At 38.3% G+C, this 25187-nt stretch overlaps 1 protein-coding gene across 1 annotated transcript; it reads left to right on the top strand.

Annotated features, from left to right (window-relative positions):
- The first annotated feature begins 211 nt into the window (after positions 1 to 211).
- LOC145312873 (uncharacterized) lies at positions 212 to 25187 on the top strand. Its single transcript, XM_080152100.1, has 7 exons — positions 212 to 353; positions 1198 to 1303; positions 18063 to 18139; positions 18573 to 18637; positions 19124 to 19195; positions 24195 to 24243; positions 24599 to 25187. Exons 1-6 carry the CDS (start codon positions 251 to 253, stop codon positions 24204 to 24206), a joined length of 435 nt encoding a protein of 144 aa, XP_080008226.1. The 5' UTR covers positions 212 to 250; the 3' UTR covers positions 24207 to 24243; positions 24599 to 25187.

The raw sequence follows: 25187 nt of genomic DNA, 5'->3' as shown, positions 1-25187 counted from the left end.
CTATTATATGTGTTTTATCATATGCTTCACATTATTCAAAGGAAATTTTTATACGAAATAATTTACCCAAGAAAAGCTTTATCCTAAGATATGCGACAATTTATAGCTGACTCATAAAGCGAACGAGAAAAATGTACCAAAATCTGTACAATGTTTTCACCAATCACATGTCTGGAATTTACCTCAACTGGTATCCTATTGGCTGATTTAGCGAGCATGTCTCTAGATTATCTCTATTGTTTGTGCAGGTATGGGCGTTACAGATGCTGGTAACCAGGATGATATTGTGCAAGGCAGTTCAGATAAAACCAAACAAGAATTCTTACACAAAAACAGATACTGGCTTAACAAAGGTATATTTATATATTTTAGTCTTGTAAAATTTTTGAAATATTTAATTTAGACTCCTAATACAAATACTAAAGTATAGTTTTTCTCATATTCATTCGAATCCGGTGGATAGGAAACGGTTCTCATCCATACGGAAAAACTATGTCTAGGATCGTATTATATCCAGCTTTCTACGAATATAAAAATGTACCTCGGGGCTTTTTTTCTGTGTTTCCCTAAGACAATGCAGTTTTTTACATAAAAATGTACCTTCCTTAAAACTGAAATAGGGAATGCCTGCATTCCCTTTTTTCACCCCCTAATGGTTTTACATCCCTTTGATGAATCACTGTGCACGCCACTGCGTAGAAAATTTCTTTTTATTCAAACTCCTTGTCTTAACATTTATCTAATAATAGTTATTTCTCATATCGTATTATAAACGGCTTTCCGCGGATATAGAATGTACAATCATAAGATTAAAGCTAGTTTTTTTAGCCCCGAGGTGCCGGAGGCACCGGCTAAAAAAACTGGTTTTAATCTTATGATTGTACATTTCTATATTCGTAGAAAACTGGATATAATACGATGCTAGACATAGTTTTTTCGTATGGATGAGAACCGGTTCCTATCCACCGGATTCGAATGAATACGAGAAATAATTTTCTAGGTTTTGGAAAATTTATTTTTAAGCCTTTTATTGTGCGGGCTGTGCCTATGAAAATGACGTCATACAATACAAATGTCCAATTGGTCAATACATAGACTAAATTACCAATGGCACGTTAGTACACATTTTAATTGACCAATGGTAGGCCAGTATGACGTCTCTTTTTATAGGAACTATACAGAGCTTCTCTTATTTAGATTGTGAAGAGAAAGATAGAAGTAGAAATAGTTCTCCACTACAAGAGAAGGATAAAACTAAAATGAGACACCCCTTGTCAGAATTTATGGATGGACCTTTCTTCAGGTAAGATATGGTTCTCCTTTACAAGAGAAGGATAAAACTAAAATAAGACACCCCTTGTCAGAATTTATGGATGGACCTTTCTTCAGGTAATTAGCCATGTGATGGACTATAGATTAGCAAATAGTTCTCCAACACAAGAGAAGGATGAAACTAAAATAAGACATCCTTTGTCAGAATCTATGGATGGACCTTTCTTCTGGTGAGCCATGAACAAATTGATTAGTATCAATTTGTGTTTACTTTGTGTATACTTATATGTTATATATGTAATCCTATTATATAAAAAAGAAAGATTTCAATAACAACTGAAACGATTGAGCTCTTCCTTTAAGGGAAGCTTATACTAGGTCTTGTGATGTTTTTAGCCTATTCTATTATTTAGATTTAAGTCTTTGGATGGTTTTAGGCCTTTTTTCTTTTCTAAAAAAGTACCTAGATACTAGGGGCACAGCTGGTATTTAAGAACTAGTGACAAAGCGGCCTTAGGCCGCCTTAGGGTCCGAGTTATTAGAAAAAAACAGAGGGACATTTCAAATTATAGAGTAGCTTCTCTACTAAAAAATATTTTAGCAGAAAATCTTACATGAACTTTATATGTCTGTCTGGTACACAATCAGAATTATGATTTACTTTAAAATAAAAATAGAAAGCAAATTTGTCTGTGAGGATTTCGCTGACTAAAAAGCATCATATATTCAATTATCTTTGTCAGTCAGTCCGTCCATTATGCTAAAGTTTTAGTAATTAGATTTTATGCTTTTAGAGATGTATGTTTAAAGTTTACTGTATATATTTCTATTGAAATCTAATGTTTTAACCACATTGTCTATCTTATTAGATTTTTATTAAGTTCACTAAGTTTATGGATGTTATCATATGTTTCTTTGTACTCTAATTGAAATGTCTGTCTGTCAGTAAGAAACCGTAAAGAAGTAATTGTGAATTTCTCTTCAGTTATTAAAGATAAATGACTGGAATTAAAAAAAAAACATCCCCATACTGATGAACATCCAGTATATAACTTACTTTGTCCGTCCGTCTGTTGGAAAGCTTTGATATGCATCTACTATCAAAGATTTTGTATAAATCTATTGTAAACCTTTCCATGTTTTTTAGCTTTACTAAAGACTTATAAATAATGTTATCCTTGTTAAGCTTTAAAATTTCTTAGAAATTCTTATCCTTATCCTATCAAGAGTAAAGGCACATCAAGTGTAAACCTCGGTGGGTTAGGGCCCCTTGCAAGAATTAGGCTTATGGGAAAAACCTATCCCTTCTAATTTACAATCTTTATAATAAAGTAACAGGATATACATTCTACATGTGTTTGTGTACTAAGGGATCTCACTGACCACTGAAACGATATGGTTCTCCTTTACATTGTAGCTTCTCATAGGAACTGGTAAGGTTTATAACTATTTTGGGGGAGAGTACCACAACCGCCCTAGGAGAAATCACCCCTAGAAAATAATAAACCCCTCTCAAAAATTTTTTTTACTTTTTCTTTAAAAAACTGTACTTGAAAGTGGTGGTTTGACTCCCCCCTAACCCAAGGGTCCCTGGATGCCTCTAGGGGCATAGCCGCTGCTAGTTTATCTATAATACAAAGTCTATAATACAAAGTAGAACGATGTCTGTCTGTTTGTAGCAAAGGATCTTCCTAACCGCTGAACCGATCGGGTTCTCCTTTACAGGGTAGCTTCTCATAGGTCCCGGGAAGGTTTATATCTATTTTCTTGGGGGGTGGGACACCCCCAACTCCCTAAATGTAAAATACCCCCCCCCAAAAAAAAAATACTTTTTTTTCTTTTTAAAACTAAAATTAAAATAGTGGGGTCAACTACCCCCCCCCCCCAAAAAAAAATACGAAAAATTGGATTGATTAAACCTCTTGGGGCGAAGCCGCTAGTTTATAAAATATGGAAGTGTATTTTCAATGCTTGATATGTACTCGATATGGGAAAGCACCCTAAACATCACTTGCTTAATTATTATTAAATATATTTTTTACACGAAGCACCTCTATAATTAGAAATGTCCATCTGAGGGTAAAACATAATTCTTCATCTGCTATTAAAGATAGACGGCTTTAATTATAAATTAAGAATGTATTTTTCCACTTTATATGCCGTCGGTCTGTCAGTATAGCTTTTAGTATTTCCAAGGAAGACTTTATTATCTTATCTTATCTTCTATTCAAGTTTTGTATGATTTACAACATACAACAATAAATAACTAATAAAAATATTTTTATTTGTAAATACATTGTCAATTTGATTTCAATGTCTCATTCTTAATATCTAATCTACTTAACTGATTGGGTTCTCTATTTTATATAAACTTAACATCGGTCCGGTGATGGTTTTAGGCTATTTAATTTTTAGATTTAAGTCTTGGGATGGGTTTAAGCTTTTTTTCTAGTCCGTAGATGATAAAGGGGCAAACGCTAATAATATATAAAGTTTTTTTGTCTGAAGGTTAAAATCTCAATAACTACTAAAGCAATTGGGTTCTCAGTTTTAGGTAAGCTTCAAATAGGTCCCATGGGGGCATTAGGTTATTTCATTTTTAGATGGTTTTAAGCTATTTTTTCTAGCCTGTTTCTGCCCCTTTAATTACAGAGCCCCTGGATGCTAGGTACGCATCCGCTAGGTATGCATTCTTTTATTCAGAATTAGAAATATGGATATTGTTAAAATTTCCCTGACAATTCTATGCCCGTTTTTCTTTGGGGGAGGGGGGGGCGGGGGGTTCACTGTATATTCACAGGGGAAATATTAGAAAATAAATATAAATATATTAAATTGCACATAAAGATTACTTCAAGTTCAACTACTTACGTTGGAATTTCTGTCTGGCTGATTTCAGTTATTTATTTTAAAATAAAAGCCTTTGATACTATGAACGTAATAACATTCTGCCTTAGCGTTTTTTTTTTTTTTTTAAATTCTCTCTCACACTTGCTTTTTCTTCCATTTTTCTTTTGATTTCTTTATTTGATCTTCAGATACGTATTTATAATAATGCTTTTTTCATTCTTTCAAAAATGAAATTTGAATTAAGGAATTTATTTTCCAATATATATTTTTTTATATAACCGTCACGAAAGGGTTAAAATGTTTTTAATTTTTGTTTGTAAATCTGAACACATTAAAAGTGGCGCTAGAATCAATTTGTTTTAAAACTAAGTTTTCTTAAATTTACTATATTATGAATTTAAATTTTCTGTTTTAAGAATAGTAATTAAATACTTCAACATTATGTAAATAGCAACATGAAATAAAAAAGATGAATTTATTCCTAATAAAGTAAAATATTGGGTCTTATCGTTCTGGGCAATGAGAGTTTATTATGGATTATTGGAGCACTATGAGTTTTAAACATTTATCCCTTGGAAGACTTGAGCTCATATATAGACATTTATTTCCTATATAGATCTGTCATGGATCTTGATGCAATAAAGCAGGCTGTTTTGTAAATGTTAAAAATTGGAAGATTTCATTAAATAAAAGTAATCGCAAATATACTTAGTAAATAATGGGAGGAGATTTTTGTGCTTAATAGACACTTTGAGGGAAAGCAGCGATGAAGGGAAGTTAAATTTTAGCAAGATGCTTTGCATCTTATGTATAAAATATGTTTATTAGCTAATCCCCAAAGTTTTATAATAACGTTTTCATATTCGTTGGCTTAACAACTTTTGGGTCTTTAGTGATTTTTTATTGGTTGCTTCATTAAGTTGAGTGTTCAAACGTTTTAACCACTAAATTTAATCTACATAAGGGGTAATTTTGTTTATCATCATTTGGGAGTACATTAATTTATCAGCCATTGTCTTATCCCTTTTAAGAGCCCTAAAATATTCTACATGATAAAGGAAGAATCTGTATGTAATGAGCTACAAAATTTGAGCAGCTTTGTTGATTAAATAAAAAATTAGATTTCCCACAGATATGCTCTCTCATTCTTCATTCAGTTTTCTATAAATCTCTAGGGAATGATATTTTATCTGCAGAAACTTATTTTGCCTTTTCTTTTTTTATACTACTGGTTTCACCTTAAGCCTCTAGAGATATAAAGGAAGCCCAAGCTTTTTTTATTTTGGGGGGGAGGTAAAAATTATTAATGATTTTGTTTTTGTGGGGGGGGGGGTAATATTCATATTATATGATAGGCAAGAACGTCCAAGCTTTTTTATTTGGGGGGGGGGGGGAGAATTAAAAATATGGGGTGCCTACAGAAACCTAAATGGATTTCCCTGAGTTTATTACACCTAGAAAAAACAAACAAAAAACTTACCACTTTTTTAGTTTCTTACTTCTATAATACTACAAAAAAAATCATGGGGTGGGGGGCACAGCTAGCTTAAGCCAGGTACAGGTTTACCTGAGCATACCAAAGAGACTAACATAGCAGGGGTGTTCTATGAAGGTATTGTGAGTTCATAACCACTCTTACTTAAATCGTAATTTTTCTTTCAACAAGAATTATGAAATGAATTGTTTGTTTCAGTGAGCTAGTTTACAAAGTTTAAAGAGCAAATCTAACTGTTTAATGGATATTTCAATTATATAATCCAATCCATCAATGAAACATAATAAAAAATTCATATTCTTTTACTAATTATAAAATTTTAAAGTAGATACTTTCAAAGTCACATCTAGGCTAATACACCATCTTTATCTTTTATTTAATTGATGAACTTATCTTTTATTTAATTGATGAAAGCAATGATAAAAGCCTGGTGAATCTGTATCAGACTGTCCCAGACAATTCTGAAACACCTAGTCTATTTTTAATTTCTCTACTGCAAATTATATCTTTGAAGTCAAAGATAAATAAGAGTATTTTAAACTTAATCATCTAAACTATAATATGTCTGAAACGAGTAAACTGAAAAAATCCTTACACTAACAGGTAAATATGGCAAGGTCTGTGTCCATTGTAGCAAAAAATATCAGGAGAGTAGGTGATACTGAAATAGTTTACATAGTATATTTAATTCTCAAAAAACGCGTGGTTAGAGCTATACTACACAACATGAACAAACTTCTTAGTAGAAATTATATTTTGCTATATTCAAGCCTTCTTAATTTTAATCATTTGAGAGTTTCTGACAGGTAATATCAGTACATGTTTAACAATATTATTAGATAATTGACACAAATTACATTAATGATTGATACCAGAACCTATTTCTTGTTTGTTGAACAAATTATTAAAGAAGGTCTCTTCTGCTCTGTTTTATCATCTAAACATGTATTTCTTTGCAGAATAAGATCTTCATAATCAAGCATAGCAAGTAATTTAGCAGTAAATTACCGTATTTTAATGGCAGTACTTAAGACATTTCAACATGTACTGCATGTGCCAGTTGGAAACACAGGATTGTTAATGTTATAGTTCACATTCATTAAATATACAGAAACTCTTAAATGATTAAAATTGAGAAGGCTTGAATAAAGTGAAATATATATATTTTTTTTCATTTGGTAGGTAAATGTTTAATAATCTAAAATAATAACATATAACAATATAACATAACATTTCAATGGGTAAATGTTTAATAATCTAAAAAAATAGCATGTAACAATATACTGGTAGAATATGACAACTATTTTTACATCACATTTTTATAATAATTTTTTTTATGATGAATTTATAAAAAAAAACCTTAGAATATCTAAATTGTGCTCATTTGATTGAGCAGTATCTATCATATTTACTCTATGATGGGTATACTTAATTTCCACTCCACTCGCCAATGCCACACCCTTCTTCCGGGATGGGATACCTGAAATAACGAGAATCCAGCATTCCACCCAGCCAGGGTTTTCATACAGATGCTGATTCTCTAAATTGTTGAAAATACCATCCCAGGTACCCCAATCCATTTTCTGGCATTTCTCTTTGTCTAATTAGGTATCCTTTGACATACTCAGGAATTTCCTCCAAAGCTGTATGATGGGATTCCAGGTCATCATAAGCATCATTTTAGACCATGGCCCTCCTCATATCAGTTGCATAGCTATCTGCAAGGTCTGCAAGGTAGGCACCACTACAAAATTCATTGAGCAGTTCTCTGTTGAGGCGCGGAAATTGTGTGGTGTCTTGGTCTCTAACATTTACTATCATAAAGTTCCCAATGGCTTCCAAATTACACAGCTGAGCAGCAGTTGGTTGTCTGTATAAATTCATGGGAAACATGCCCCCTCCATTCCTAAGCGGATCCAGCCAGTTGATGGTATTTGTATTTAAAGACATACGCCTTCCTATGTCTGCATAGGTCACCGTGTCTGTGGGTTCTAATTCATTCTCTCTTAGTGGGAAAGTTAATGTATGCCCTCTTCTGTATTCATGTACCAAGGACGATTTAACAAGGTGGAAGCATGTTTTCTTAGGTATTTGTGGTGCAGGCTCATATAAACCTGGATCCAGGTAATGGTAGTCACAGGCAGCATAGTTGCTTAAAATGTGGAACTGGTAATCAGTCAGGAAATCTACTTCTACATTGTATCTTGATGCAGTACAGCTATTTCTTGAAGAATTAGCCGTTTCATCCATCAAGATATGTTGAGGCTTAGGAATAAAACAAGGTGTATTGGCTTCTCTTGAACCATCCATAACTATCTCTGAGTGGCCAAGAGTATCTGCATCTACCCCCAGTTTCTTCCTCCATCATGTCCTAAATCATTTTGAAAGTTGGACCTAGGAGCTGGATAAATGGAGCATATCCCTTGTCAAATAGATGGACAACTTAATAGTTATCGGGTGCTCCTTGCAGTATTAATATAAGGGCTTGCACCTCATCTGGAAATGCGGTTTCCATGTTGTACAAGAACTTAATCATACTTTCATCAATACACGATGGGGATGTGGAAGCTGCACTTACATGCACAAACCATCCTTCCTTCCATATTTGCTGCAATCAATTTAACTAGGACATTAAATTTCCCCTTTGTGCTGTAGGTCCGTCTTTGGGAATGATGCTCCGATAGCGTTGGGATCTCAAAGCTGGTAGAGTCCCAAGCTAACACAACAATGTTTTAATCAGAGGAGTTAAGTCTAAACCTATCTGCATATGCTTGCAGCCATGGCTGGTATATTTCTGTAGTTCTCTTATTCCTTATGGTTGCTGCTTGGGCCTCCTCCAAAAATTCTCTTAGGACATTTGGTTGTCTAAGATTCCTCTGCCTTTGAATAAAAGGTGCATTTGCAAAAATGAATTGCATGATTTTATGGAACCATCTGTGAATAGTTGTCTTTCCTAATCCAGTCATCAGTGCCATCCTCGAATAGGGAGGATTCTGGTAAAACTTTACCAGTAAAAGTGCTGTTACGCAATCATATGTCACAGATTTAGGTGGAATGATGGCATTTCTCACATATTTTTCCCTGACCTCAAAAACTGATTAGGGGTGAGGAAGAAGTTCTGTTTGATTTCTAGTTCAGGTATGATCCATGGAAAATGCCATGGGTTTAAGTATTTGGTTAGGTTAGGGTTCAGCGGATAAGGATTAATGCCTTCCTCTTCTGGATCTTGGGGGGTCCATTTCCAAGAATATGTCAGATCATCCTGCTACTCGTATATCGTCAACAAAAGTTTCTCCCTTCTTGTATAACCCCAATACGGTCATTATGGGGATATAATTGGTCCTCATCAGTGTGGTATGCGGCAGCTCTGGACCATGCAGAAACCAAGACATTATAGTGATGCTACGCACCTAGTTAAATCCTGTTATTCTACAATTATGAAGCCACCTGAAAAGATGTCAGATAACGGTACTGATTTTATCTCTCAGTTGTCCTGCAAATGGAGGGAGGGGTGTTACCCCTCCCTCTCCCATCTTAAGCACCGGAACCTTCCCCTTCAACCACCAAGTTATCAGCACCACCTTAACCCTGAGGATAAAGGATCTAAACCTGCCCCCACACAGACTGTTGTTGTCACAAGTAATCATCAAACCTTCCCTCTTTAGTACCCAGACCTACCACTCAACCCCTCTATGCTTATCTACCTATTGTGCTGCTCCATGGGCTATCCTGCCTGCCCCAGACAGGGATAGCCATCTACCTAACCATTGCAATTATCTATGTTTTACTGTATGATTTATCTTTAACCATCTTTATTCCTAATCCATATGTATTTATATTATGGTTAACTGTATTCTTAATCCCCCCCACCCTTTCCAGGGATGGGGAATCATGATTGCCCAAACTGACTATTGTATATGTATTATAATGCTTTTATGTTATGATCATTTATTCCTATCCATGTAGTTATTGTTTGTTGTATATAGCTTTAGTATCCTTTACACCTTCAATAAAGTGACAACTGAAATAGATGTTGATTCTTGTCTAGTGAATGCTAGAGAAGCGTAGCTTCTCTATAGTAAGGTGTCCACGTCTGTTCACACTGCCGTAGTCTTTATTCGAACTCTGGTGTCTGCCATTTACCCTAGGCAGATACCACAACTTTGGTGACAGCTGTGTGAGATTACGGCGAACCACAAGTGTAGAGCAGACGCGCATCTGAGGCTAAGGTACTCCCAGCAGTGAATCTGGCAAAACTGACGCAAGCAACCTGAATTACCCACCCTGGACAGCAAAGTTTAACTCTGCATCCGGCAGTTGTGGAAGCGAGACAGCGAAATTTGATGAATAACCGCGAGCAGCGCTGATATCTAACGGAGAATTGAGCGCCAAAAGGGCTGAAACAGGCCTGCGGACCGGCTGAAACAAGCCAAATAAGTGTAAACGGCTGAAAATAGGCCAATTTTACTGCAAGAGATAGCAGGATCCGAACCAGTGGCGCTAGCAGGACGGGACATTCCCTGCCGCCATCAGCTGGATTTGGATAAGCGGCGCTAGCAGGACGGGACATTCCCTGCCGCCGATAGGCTGACACACGCCACATAGCTGCAAGCGGCGCTAGCAGGACGGGACATTCCCTGCCGCCGATAGGCTGAAACATGCCACATAGCTGCAAGCTGCGAGCTAACATACGAGTGTAGTGCACCAGAACAGAGAAAAACTACGTCAACCCCGAGTATCCTGAGAGGCTACAACGCAGCCACCCATCTAGAAAACAGATATTATATCACATTTTCAGGGATTACCACCCTAGTGTGATGGCCAAACAATAGATTTATGAGCAAAGCTTGGCAAACAAATTGTTGTGTTGTGATAAATCTAAGAATAGAACAGGCTTGGATTATTGTGTATTGTGATAACAGCTAAAAATAGAACAGAGTTGGTAAACAAATCTGTTATGCAATTGTGATAAGGACAGAAATAGAAGCTAGATGTAACATAATAAAGACCCTGATATACAATCAAAACAATCTCAAGCCCACAGCACAACAACAACAATACACCCCTTATTCCAAGGGAAGGGGAGGGGCCCCTCTACATTGAAGGCAAATACAATCAGGGTGATATAATAGATAAACCTAGGATTAAGAAGAAAAGGCCCTATTACACCAGCACACAGTTACCCCCCTCCCTCACAGGGGGAACGGACGGAGTTACCCCCGTCCCCTCACGCGCTTCCCCCTTCCTACCCACACTAGACTAAGTCCGTCTGTAGTGTGGGGCTAGCGATCGGACACACAGAGCGCCATTCACGGATAGCGCAACAGAGTGCGGAAAATATCATAAATCCAACGGACGAAGCGGACCAATGAGAGAGCGAGTTGAGGGGTGAGAGCGCGTTTTCCCCGTGTGCGCGGATTTGACGGCGCGGACGCGCGTTACAAGGACAGGAGATTCCACGCACACACACACACACCCACACAGGAGAGGGGCCATTCTATAGCATACATCAGAGATATTTTTTTAGGAGAAAAACTTGCAAGCTCCTCCCTCCCTGTCTACAGTGTGATAAGGAAAACTAAACCAGTTCCTTAAACCCGCTCAGACCCTCAACATCTTCCTAGCCTGCCAACCCTACTTCAAAGCTGAATGGTTAGTGAAACAAATATATGTATATATAAATACCCAAGTGATAAATAAGGTTGTTTTTTTTGTATCATGGGTACAAGTAAGTGAATACTAACCTCACCAAACAACACTGGAAACTGATATGATAACTGAACGAAAGTACGCCCACCCTGTGGACATAGCCTGACTTGCTGCCCCACACTGGGCAGTGGTGGTGTGTACCTGGACCATCGACCTTCATAGTTGTGAACTATATACAGAGGAAGCGTGATTTTTTTTGAAGCAAGGAGGAAAAGCTATCTAGCTCTGGGGATATTCCTATACACGTATATATATATATATGGGCGTGTAGCCATGTATATATATAGATAACCTACCTATCCACATATCCACTAGCGGATACGCTCCTAGAGACATCTGTGATACCTAACATATTCCCTGTTACCTTTAAGCTAAGATCCGCTGGTTGCCACAGAAATCAAGAGCTATACTGGAAAGGAGAACAACTCAGGCTCAACAGTTAAACAAGACGCTGGCACCAACAGACCAACCCCCTACTACTTATCATGGGGGCGCGCCAGCCACAGAAACTCTTGAGCCAGGAGGACCGAGCCTACGGCTACGTGGACTACCACCCTAATTACACAGCTATAGTATTTATACTAGGGGTGAGCCGGCTCGAACCTCCTTGCGGTGCGGCTACTCTACTCTGCTCCTATATCTACAAGATACTGCTTCTGTTATTACTTTGGCCTACTGTGTCGAGTACAGTGAACATCAAACACATGCCAGGTCACAGACCCCTGGTCCCTGAGATGCCCTTGTCTGGAAGGGTGACTGAATGTCCGCTGCACAGCTCCTGTTCAGTTGGTGCTCAACGTACGAGAAATAGCAATACTGGACTGGGGGTTGCTGAACCTGTAGGTGTCCTCCTGGGGGTGTTGAACGATGCAACTGAGCCTAATGAGAAGGTGACAAGCTTCAGAGACTTAGTGGCCAGCCCCAAGATGGACACTACTACCAGAACTGAGATTTCAAAGGGGCCCAGCCCTAGGGCCAGTACCACCTGTTTCTGGGGTGGAAAGGTCCTCCCTGGCACTGGCCTCACCAATCTGGAGGATGGGGAGCTGTCCCAGGGGAATAGGCTCTTCACCCAGATGCCCGACGCGTACCTGGGGGTGGGGGAGCCGCCACCCAAGCCTCCCTGGGAGCCCCCAGACATGGAACGACTGGGGACCGGCCTAAGGATGGGGACTGGTGACCTGCTGCAGTGGAAGACTTTACCCAGCACGGAGAGAGCAGGGTTGACCAGCAGCAGTGAGGCTGTTCCCCCACATTCCAAGACCAGATGCCGCTACTCTGTTGAACCACTGCACATGTCCCAGCCAAGTTCCCCCATGCTGCTGAAGATGGAGGCCCACCAGGATGCAGAGCTCCAACTAGGAAAGTCAACAAGAAGGCCACCCCTTGCCAAAACCAGAACCACCGCAGGGGCTCCCCACCAGCCGCTGACGGAGCCTGGCAGGGACGCAATACTAGCTGGCAACTCTGGCCCAACTCAGGTGGCTACCAACAGTCTGCTGACAGTCCGGAATACAGTTCAGGCTACCATCAGTATGGCATCTTCTGGGCCTTGCTGGTCCACCTGTGGGTACCTGTCCACACACTGGCCACAGGTACCCCCCAGAGATCATAGCCCCCTTTCCGACTGGCACCATCAACAGCCTTTGCTACCAACCACCTGGCATACCCAGAGGCAGGATCCCTCATGTGGAGAAGCACCTGCAGAAGCTAAGGCCGAGGCTGGCCTCGCCACCCAGGGGAGGAGAGCCGCTGTTGGATGGAAGGAACCTGTGTGTATGGGGAGGAGGCTGAATGTAACCAAGGAGCCACCACAAGCAGCCCAGCACCGCCTGACCCCTAGTAGGGGAGACCCTGTTTGTCAGCTGGTGCCCCAACTGGAGGAGGAGAGACCTGGCAGGTTGATACACCCTGGGGAAGCCGGCCTGATGGGACCCAGCTGGACGAAGGGGCGCTGCCGCTTCAACGGCCACACAGCCGCCAAGTGTAGAACCGGTTGGGACCGGGCAACGAAGAAACACCAGGCCGCCCAACAACCTGCATGCAACCAGTCTGCCACCCAGGTCCACCTGGAGGGAGATGCCCAGCCGTCACCCCAACTAGCTGCCGCCGCTGGGGCCGCGGCTACCCAGGAGTCTGTGTCTCAGATTGGGACCATGGTGGCCAGGATCAACGTGCTGGGAGGAGCGGCTGAACCCAACCGGGTTGGCCTGGACCTCAGCCGCAACCACAGGGGACCGGTGTCCGTAACCCCTGTCACCCCCAGCAAGAGCCGAGGGGCGCTACCCAGCGCCACCGGGACGGTGTACGGGGAGGCCCTGGCGGCCGCCGAGTGGGAGAGGCAAGAGGCGCTAGCCAGCGAGTCTGAGTCGATGTATGGGACGCCAACCGGCGTCGCCACCTGGAAGGAACGAGAGGTGCTTCCCTGCACCACCAAGCTGATGTCTGGGGCGACAACCGTCGCCGCCACCTGTGAAGACTGGGGGGTGCTATCCAGCGCCCCACGCTGGTGCCTGGGGCGACAACCGTCGCCGCCACCGAGAGACCTGGACCCCTGTGAAGACTGGGGGGTGCTATCCAGCGCCCCCACACTGGTGCCTGGGGCGACAACCGTCGCCGCCACCGAGATACCTGGACCCCGGAATGAGCCCGCAGCCCCAGAGGAAGGGGTGACACCCGTCACCCCCAGCCAGCCAGAGCCCCCAGCCAGCAGGGAGAGTCCAGCTGTCCCTCACCTTCAACTGCATCCAGCTGTCTACCTCCCTCAACCAAGCCAGGGTAATTGTATTGCACTGGTGTACCAGGAAGTTTGGGCTGGGCCAAACTTGCCTGCGCCCCCTGCATCTGCCCCAGGAGCCAGGGTATCAGCCATTACCAGCCAAACTGAAGAAGCTTTGACCGCTGCCTGGGGAGTAACACAACTAGATGCGCCAAGTGCCGAGCCTAACCATAGAAGTAGAGGATCCCCAACAATTATGTCTACCCAAGATGGAGACAATGTGCCTGGACCCCTTCAGGCTAGGGGAGGAAATCCGGAGCCTTGTGCCTCCAGTCCACTAGCAGCAGTGTCCGTGGATGGGCCTGTCTCCCAGCCAACTAGAGCGGAGCCACCCTTGCAGATCCAAGACAGCCTCCGGCATAAAGGGTGGACTGTTACCTTTCCCTACCCCGCAGGTCGGATTGCCATGCACCACCCTGCCAATGTCCAGAATGAGCCTGAAGGAGGCAACGCTCCTACAGTATGCCAACCACCACCTGCCCGCGTTGACAGAGACCCTGGAAGCCGAATGAACCTGATCAGCCCCGAGGGCGAAGAAACTGCGCCTGCATCCAGTAGCCAGCCTGCCAGCAGCAAGGTGACCAACACGATGGAGACCACCAGCCCAGTGGAGAAATCTGCAGAGGTGTACACCAGGCGGCTGTTGGTCCAAGCCCCCTCATGTGCTGTGCCACCCCTGGAGGTTGCCAGGGTGGCCTCAGAGGTACACATCCAACGGCCAGAAGATCCAACAGGACCAGCTACTCCAGCAGATATAGCCGATTCCGTTAGACCTGGGGAGGGCTGGAGTCCACCACCGTCCAGCAACTGGTATCCTGGCGGACCCATTCCACAAGGACAACAAACTGAAGGCCGCCACCACTGTCGGAAGTCTGGCGGTGCAGACAACCCCTCCAGCCTTCCGAGGGGAGAGTTGTGGTATGCGGCAGCTCTGGACCATGCAGAAACCAAGACATTATAGTGATGCTACGCACCTAGTTAAATCCTGTTATTCTACAATTATGAAGCCACCTGAAAAGATGTCAGATAACGGTACTGATTTTATCTCTCAGTTGTCCTGCAAATGGAGGGAGGGGTGTTACCCCTCCCTCTCCCATCTTAAGCACCGGAACCTTCCCCTTCAACCACCAAGTTATCAGCACCACCTTAACCCTGAGGATAAAGGATCTAAACCTGCCCCCACACAGACTGTTGTTGTCACAAGTAATCATCAAACCTTCCCTCTTTAGTACCCAGACCTACCACTCAACCCCTCTATGCTTATCTACCTATTGTGCTGCTCCATGGGCTATCCTGCCTGCCCCAGACAGGGATAGCCATCTACCTAACCATTGCAATTATCTATGTTTTACTGTATGATTTATCTTTAACCATCTTTATTCCTAATCCATATGTATTTATATTATGGTTAACTGTATTCTTAATCCCCCCCACCCTTTCCAGGGATGGGGAATCATGATTGCCCAAACTGACTATTGTATATGTATTATAATGCTTTTATGTTATGATCATTTATTCCTATCCATGTAGTTATTGTTTGTTGTATATAGCTTTAGTATCCTTTACACCTTCAATAAAGTGACAACTGAAATAGATGTTGATTCTTGTCTAGTGAATGCTAGAGAAGCGTAGCTTCTCTATAGTAAGGTGTCCACGTCTGTTCACACTGCCGTAGTCTTTATTCGAACTCTGGTGTCTGCCATTTACCCTAGGCAGATACCACAATCAGGACCAAATAGAATAAGGTTGACCATTGGGACACCATCTCAATTCTCACCCCCTCCATCACCTTCTCTGTCACCATCTCCATCACCATCTCTATATTTTCTACTAAGAAGTTTGTTCTTGTTGTGTAGTATAGCTCTAACCATGCGTTTTTTGAGAATTAAATATACTATAAACTATTTCAGTATCACCTACTCTCCTTATATTTTTGCCACAATAGACACAGACCATGCCATATTTTAATGTTAGTGTAAGAAATATTTCAGTTTACTTGTTTCAGATGATTAAGTTTAAAATAATCTTATTTATCTTTGAATCAAAGATATAATTTGCAGTAGAGAAATTAAAAATAGACTAGGTGTTTCAGAATTGTCTCAGAAATATTCTGGGACAATCTGATACAGATTCACCAGGCTTTTATCATTGCTTTCATCAATTGAATAAAAGATAAGGATGGTTTATTAGCCTAAATGTAGATTATGTAACTTTGAAAGTATTTGCTTTAAAATTTTATAATTAGTAAAAGAATATGAATTTTTTTATTATTTTTCATTGATTGATTAGATTATATGATTGAAATATCCAGTTAACAGTTAGATTTGCTCTTTAAACTTTATAAACTAGCTTGCTGAAACAAACAATTCATTTCATAATTCTTGTAGAATGAAAAATTGAAACCCAGCAGCCAAGAAAATGTATTTTGAAAATAATCATAGTAGGGAAGCTACAGCTACGATTTAAGTAAGAGTGGTTATGAACTCACAATACCTTCCAAGAACACCCCTGCTAGTTAGTTTCTTTGGTATGCTCAGGTAAAATTGTACCTGGCTTAAGCTAGCTGTGGGGGGGGGGGGATGGTAATTTCTTTCCAGGTGTGCTTTCTCTTGAAAGGGTGAGGATACCCTCCCCCAAAATTCTTAATAACCATCCCAGGTTCTATGAGAAGCTAAACTGTTAAGGAGAACACACACACACAGACACACATCCTGTTACTTTTCTGTAAGGATAAACATCTCTTTCTATCATCTGTCTGTTTTATTTTTTTTCTCCCTAACTCTTTTATAACTAAACAACCAACCAAATATATATTCAATTTCATTTCCCAACTAATTTGAGGTTGGTTCTAAAAAAATCATCCAAATCAGTAGACAACAGTTTACCTCTAGTGTATTAAATGCTGAAATACTATTGTGATATCACTCTTTTCAATGTCTGTAAAACCCTGCTCTGAAAACAATCAGAATTTTGATGTGATGAAATTATTTTCTGCTTGTGTGAACAATTTTTACCAACATTATTAACAAATCAACAAAATTGATTTTTCCATCAATATTTACACAGCAGAGTAGGAATCTTAAATTATTTAGATTTTCTTATTTTATCTTATAAAGAACCAAATATAATTATAAGCGTGAAGAAGGGGGTAAGGCCTGCCTTACTCTTTTTTTTACTTTTCCCTTGTGAGTCTTTGTGCACGCCACTGTAGAGGATAAAATCAAACTTAAAGCCAACAAGGACTATACTAGCCAAACGGTTTTAGAACAAATGGTTACCACCGCTTTATTTTTCAGAGAAGCTTTGTTATCATAAAATATAACAAGCAAAGCAACATTTTATATGCAGAAAGATCAAAGCACTTAGAGTTGTATTTTAATTCTAAAAGTATGTCAATATCAATCATTTACAATACTATATAGCAGCTAAGCTTCTAGAGGACTTTGAGGGATAGTTGACAAAGCGGCACTTAACAGATTTTTAATTGTTTTTTTGGCGATTGTTCTTGGTGATTTGTTGTTATCAACCCTCCAAATAAACAGTTATAAACCCTCCTATCCCAGGACCTGTAGAAAGCTAAATGTAAGGAGAACCATATCGGTTCAGCAGTTAGCGAGATCCTACAAACAGACATACATACACAGAGATGTTGTTAGTTTAATATAAGGAACTAGCGGCTTTGCCCCAAGAGGTAATTAAAAAAAAAATTAAGAACTTCTGGTGCTGCCAGTAGTTTTAAGTGAACTAAATTCCCCATAAACAAAAAAACTGGGGTAGATTTTCTTTTCTTAGAAAATAGCTTAAAACCACCACAGGACCAATAGGTATATACCCTGAAGAGTAGAATCCGATCGGTTCAGTGGTTATCGAGATCTTAAGGGACGGAAGGACAGACGGATAGGCAGACATCAAGCTACTTTATATTATAGATAATACATCTTGATTAAATTTTTGTAGGCCTGGATTTCGAGAGTCAGCTTTCCAGCCAATTCCTAAACAAGAAACTAAAGAAGAAAACATATCACCTAAACAAGGTATGATAATATGTACATTAGTTATCCATTATACAAAGTAGTATAGTATTTTGTCCGTAGCTTAAGATTTTGACAACTACTAAACTAAGTTCTTCAGTTTATGGAAGCTTCCTATAGGTTCCTGGTTGTTATTAGGCTATTTAATTTTCATTTCTAAGTTTGGTTTTATGCTGTTTTTTACATTAATTACTCATTCGAATAGCGCAACCGCTAAATTTCGAAATTTTCTAAACACATTAATTAATTTGTTAAATTAAACCTTTGCATGATAAAGTTAAGTTATGAACATGGTAGAATCAAGGGAAATACACCCCCCCTCCCACCCTAATAAATAAAAAATCACCCCCCGCCCCCCCCCCCCAAAAAAAGTCAGAAAGTAATGGTGTAATTAGTAATTAATAATCTTTGATATTTACAAGAACTCGTTTTTTAGGATCTAGTGTGTACCGACCTCCCAGCGAGGCTGAAGTGGAGGACAGTGAAGGAGATACTGACGAGGTCAAGGACTATTAAATTAAAGTTGTATAATTAAAATTAAGTCTTTGTCCAATGATATCTTATAAGCGAAGTTTGCGATTCTTCGAGTTTTTCCCATTCATAAATTTGTTTTCAACGCATTTTGAAGGGTAACAAAATAGGGATACATGTCACCACTTTTGACGTGCCTATTTTATTGGCGTCATAAAATACTCTATAGGCTATACCCCATCTCTTTTCTAGAGGGGTTCCTTCTCCTTCCCTTTCTCTTTCTCTCTACTATGACGCTTTAGAACATGTAAGCCAAACGCAGTGACATTTATCCCCATTTTGTTACTGTAAACACTGTAGACAGCTAAAGCTTCCATTAAATTTTACCCTGTTATGCCATTTATTCTGCTGCTATTTTCAAGATCTCCTTGACTGAGCTTACAGCTTTCAGTTTAACAATACATATTATAACATATTATTATTATTTACCTTAATTAAATAATCCATGATAAATAGGTTGTTGATATTGAAAGAATAGAAGACAGAGAGGAAGACACTAATACTGGAGATGATAATAAAATGATAGAAGTAAGTAAATATATGAATTAAAATATAATGCACATACGGATCCTCTTTCTGAGGATGATAATAGAAAACAGATAAGTATCAGTAAGATGTTGTTATTAAAAGAATATAAAACAAATAAGAAGACACTAATACTGGAGAAGATAATAAAATGATAGAGGTAATTAAATATACATATTAAGATTAGAAAATATAATGCACATTAAGATATATAAGTTGGAAAGAATTTTAATGTTAGAGGGAGATTTGAAATCTGCATCAAATTTTAAGGATTTTTTTTTTATAAAATTCGTTTTTTGTATAATTCTTTATCTAAAAGCGGAAATACAATTTAAGTTAATTAATTTTGACATCTGTGATTAGTGGATAGAAAATTATCTGCGCTTTGATTGGAGAAGCTGAAGTGTCGCACATCATTCAACCGGTTAGAGCGCAGGTAGTTTCCAATTCACCTATCCTATTGGTCAAAATATATGAACGTAAATTGTATTTCCGCTTTTAGATAAAGAATTATACAAAAATGAATTTTATAAAAAAAAATCCTTAAAATTTGATGCAGATTTCAAATCTCCCTCTAACATTAAAATTCCTTCCAACTTATATATCCTAATGCACATACCGATGCTCTTTCTGGAAATAAAGGTGAGTGTTCAACCTCTAATTCTTTTCCTTGTGTAATCAAAATTATCCTTTCTGCAGATTAAATTAGTGGTTGAAAAGTTTGGATACTATTAAGTTTTGAAGCAACCAAACAAAATTTAATAAAAGTACCAAAAGTTTTTAACCAAAAAACATAACACAATTTTAAAACTTTGGTTACCTGACCTGGATCTTTAAATCATTTCAATGGTGCGCCAAATCGGGGTGAGCCAACTTCCCACCAATGAGAGCACAGCATTTTACGAAATGCCGCGCTGTGATTGGCTGAAATTCGGCGCACCATTGAAATGATTTAAAGATCCAGCTCAGTCTAATTTACACAAGACTAAAACACTCTCAAATAACAATATTTAGCTACAGTCTTTTTAAATGGTCACTGTTGACATTTGCAGCATTCAACAAATCATTAACACTATATCTGAAGCTAATCTAGTATTTAATAATCCATAGCCACATCAAAGCAACCCTTCAGGCTGCAACTGCTGAGTTGTGAAAGTACAATATGTTCCATGTTAATAAAATTATCTTTACAATACTTATTCCTGTCCATGATATCTATATTATTGAATAAACAATAAATATATTTAACCGCAGATACGAATATGATATGTAATTATTGAAAAATTATTCGTTTATAAAGTAACAGGATGTTTGTCTGTGTGTGTGTGGCTGTACCACAAGATCTTGCTAACAGCTGGATCGATTTTCTCCTTTTTATTCAAGCTTCTTTTAGGTCCAGGGAAGGTTATAACTCTTAAAATATCTCAAGCGAAATCTCCCTTGAAAAAATACCCCCCCCCTCTTAATGTTGTTAATATTGACATTTAACTTTAAATAAGTATTTTTTGCAGATTTTTTTTGTAAATAGCAATAATTAACCAACAAGTAACTGGACAAAGTGTCTCAAAAATTAGCCATGTGACATCATAAAAATAAGAGAGATGAGAGAAGAAGTAGAAACTCTTAAAAAAGAGATGGACAATCCCTCATTTTTATGACGTAACACGCCAAATTTTTGAGACACTTTGTCCAGTTCCAGTTACACCTACAAACATTAAACTTACAGCTAACAAATGTCTTATTTAGTGATTTATTGACAATACTGATTGGCATCAATATAACAAAGTATCATTTTTATCTCAGAAAATAAGCCCTGTCCTTGATTTACAAAAGTCTGGAATAGTAGAAACCACAAGGCATCATGTCATAAGTGGTTTTAGTTCAGGGAGGGAGTGGATATTAGAATAGCTATTTCTCGCATCGTATTATAAACAGCTTTCCGTGGATATAGAATGTACAATTATAAGATCAAGACTAGTTTTTTAGCCCCGAGGTGCCGAAGGCACCGGCTAAAAAAACTGGTTAAATCTTATGATTGTACATTTCTATATTCGTAGAAAGCTGGATATGATACGATGCTAGAAATAGTTTTTTCGTATGGATGAGAACCGGTTCCTGTCCACCGGATTCTGGAATAGTAGAAATCACAAGGCATCATATCATAGGTGGTTTTAGTTCAGGGAGGGGGGGGGGGGCGGGGGGGGATATTAGAAAGTGTATTATACTAGTACCCAAACTATTATAAATAACTCCTGTCCTTGATTTACAAAAGTCTGGAATAGTAGAAACCACAAGGCATCATGTCATAGGTGGTTTTAGTTCAGGGAGGAAGGGGATATTGGTTTGCATATTATATATACTAATACCAAATTATTATATAAACTTGTTTTTTTATTCGTTGGCTTAAAAACCTTGGGAATTTTCATTGAATTATGATTGGTTGGTTATCTAAGTTGAGTGCCTAAACGTATCAGCCATTAATTGTGATCTACAGCATGGGGTTATTTTCTGTATCATCATTGGGGATGTACATCAATTTATCGGACATTGCCTTATCCCTGATGGATACAGAGATAAGACAATGGACGATTTATTATTTTTTTCAAAAATACTTGTAAAATTTTGGCTATAGGTAGTGGTACTGATAAATATTGGGGGATGAAAGGTTGTAGATTTAAATGTAAATTTCCTCTCCCTCTCTTGTTTTGTTGTTACTACTTACTTGTGGAATAAAGAGGGAGGCAATATCATAATTAATTATTAGAAGGTGGGGGGGGGGGGGGGGCTTGGGTAAATTTGCAGGTGCGTGCGCGTGTGTTTGCGGTAGAGGGGGGAGGGGGGCTGGATATACTCAACTGTGGTCAATACAATAAATGTATGAGTATAGATGAATATTCCAGACAACTACCTGACCATATGTGGAGGAGACCCTTTTCATCTGCTGGCAAATTGCATTCTATTCTTTTGTAGGGACTCGGCTGTGTTAATATTTTCGACGCTATTAGCTTATTTCAAAGACCCAATGTAAAATCAGGACAGAGTTGATTATGTCTCATGCCCCCTCTATTCTTTTACTTGTTGTTACTAAGTACATATTAATTAAACTTGTCTTTTAATGTTCTCATTATATAAAACTGCGAGGATAATTCCAATTATTAATCTGTCTGTTTGAAACTGTATTGGGTTAGTTTTTCACTCAGATTTCCTTTAAGCAAGACACATCTACTCTATAACTTTAACTAGCAGCCACGCCCCTAGAGGCCTTTAGGGACACGTAAAATTGTTTCTTTTCGATCTATTTTAAATCAGCTAATTACTATAAATATTTTTTTTTGTCGATAGATGGTGTTAGTTATGTTTTTAGCTAATTGCTAATTTGTCCGTTATTTTTATTTTTTTTTCTCGATTTCTCTGGGGAGGGTGGTTGTAACCTCCCCCAAAATAGTTATAAATCTTTCCGGGACCTATAAGAAGCTACCCTGTTCAGCGGTTAGCGAAATCCTTCGGTACAGACAAACACACATCCTGTTACTTTATTATACGGATTAACCTTAAATGACAGCTATTCAACAAAAATTATATTTTAAAGTAATTCTAAAACTTTATATACTGTTTTATGTATCAGCTTGTCAAAAAATGCAATAGAAGTGTAAAAAGAATCTAGTTAAAGTCAACCAATTAAACAAAAGATAATTTATTGTAACCTGTTAAAAGATTAGGGGAGAAATTTATTTCCTTCGGATTCCATATACCAGCTTACTGCATTTATTAAGAGAGCTAGGGGACTATGGGCTGTTTATTGCACTAGTCCCCAAAGTTTTATAATAACGGTTTCTTAATCGTTGGCTTAACAACTTTGGAGACTTTAATGAATTTTTTATTAGTTGAGTGTTCAAACGTTTTAACCTATAATTTATTGTACAGAAGGGGTGATTTTGTGTATCATCTTTGGAGATCTACATCGATTTATCGGCCATTGTCTTATCCCTTTAGATCTTTGGCATTTATGAATATTGTATAAAGAGAGAAACACCCCAAAGTTAAACATATCAGGTTCCCAATTGACACTTAAACTAATTAAAAGTGCCATTCTGTCGACACATCGGCAAAAGTAATTACAAAACAATTCTAGGCCAATAAGAGCTAGAATTCTTATGTGATTATATATTTTAGGAACTAGCTAAATATATTTGCAATTATACTATTAACACCTAACTCTTGTAAACAATACATACATTAAAGTTTCAGGATCTAGTGCAGTTCAGGGTAAAAATCTCCTGGGATCAATTACCTACCAAAATCGATGAACTTTAATGCTGCTAGCGGCTAAACGACTAGACTGAACTAACACATTATTCCCGCACATCAATATGAGCCTATCGAAGGCCTACACAAATCGAGAATATCCATTATTTAAAAATTAGAGTTATCTTGCAGCGCATTAAATGCGCGAAAAAAGATTGATTTTCTTCAGTCAAGCTAACGGCATGTACGGCAGCTAGTAGCCTTTAAAGTTCATAGATTTTTTTAGATAATTGTTCTTAGGAACATTTTACCGTGAACTGCACTAGATCCAAGTTTCAATTAAGAATAATGCATAAGTATTGATTATTTTAGGTTAAGATTATAAATTTGATTTAGAAATAACCTCGTTAAAATAAATTAAACTACCCAAATCAGTAAAAATAAGATTTTAATGATTAATTTGTTACAAATATGTTTTACTTTTCTTTATGAAATTGAAAAATGGGGCGGTGTCCACTTCCCCCCCTTCCACTTAAAGTGCCCCTAGAGGCCTCTAGGGGAATAACCGCAAATATCAATATAATTTTGCGTTTAATTTTTTTTCTGTTCTTTGAGTTCTAGCTAAACACTGTACCAATTATATTATTCATTTCAGGAAAGCTTTTTATTCGTCCAGGACAGGTTTTAAAAAACGATTAGATTCCATCAGATCTAATTTCAAATGATTTTCATCAATTTAAACAAATTTATATTTTAGGTGTCAGTGTAGTTTAATAATTCAAATAAATTAGAAGATTAATATTAAGGTAAATTAATGAATATTAATAGTATTATAGACAGCTTTCCGCGGAATAAATATTAAATAATAAAATATAGTATTTAAACCAGTTTTGTCAGCCACGAGGGACCGAAGGTCCGTGCTATTTTTATTTAACATTCGTGGAAAATTTTCCATAATACGATGCTATACATGATTTTTCATTATGGTTAAGAACCTGTTTTATTCCAGCGGATATTAATCGGTTTCGAAGCCATACTGGAAATTATATTCTCATGTTATAGATTTTCATAAGAAAATAAATCTTTTTAACACTATTTAGTTAAAGATGAAATTAAAAAAAAATACATTATTATTTATTTTATCTAATTTTTTTTTTTTAGGTCGAGTTGAGCCATTTTCTACTGTCAACTGTGTAACCCATCATATATCATTATCCATTTCGAACAAAAATTTTATATAATCCATAGCGAACATTTTAGATGTACAAGTGGTTTTAATCCTTTTTTTTACTTAAATTGATAATCAAGCATTATTAAAAAAAAGTTTATGTAATATTTTAACATAAATTTTCTTTAGAATAAAATTTCGGGTATAGTCCCTTTCGTGACAACGAACCTTAAGGAGCGATTCTTCGTATTTTTGACTGTAGCTTTTCTACTAATTCTAGCCCCAGCGGGGGGGGGCTCTAACCCTGCGGGGCCAATTGCCTAACCCTGTGGGGATATCACCTAACCCAATATAACCTACCCTAACCTAAAATAACCTGTAAAAAGTCATTTTAAAAATACGACGAATCGCCCCTTAAGGGGCGTTGCCTCGAAAAGGACTATTCTCAAAATTACCTTAAAGTGAGTTTATCAATGAGATATTTTGTTGATAATGAAAAAATGTCTTGAAATTCTTGAGAGACAGCGTAAAGAAAAAGTAATAGTTATTTCTCGCATCGTATTATAAACAGCTTTCCGCGGA

Source organism: Acartia tonsa, chromosome 2 (genome assembly GCF_053477335.1).
Source record: "Acartia tonsa isolate MP-2025a chromosome 2, ASM5347733v1, whole genome shotgun sequence".
Lineage (NCBI taxonomy): Eukaryota > Metazoa > Arthropoda > Copepoda > Calanoida > Acartiidae > Acartia > Acartia tonsa.
Note: the sequence above shows the minus strand (reverse complement) of the source record. Positions and strands in the feature narration are given on the sequence as shown.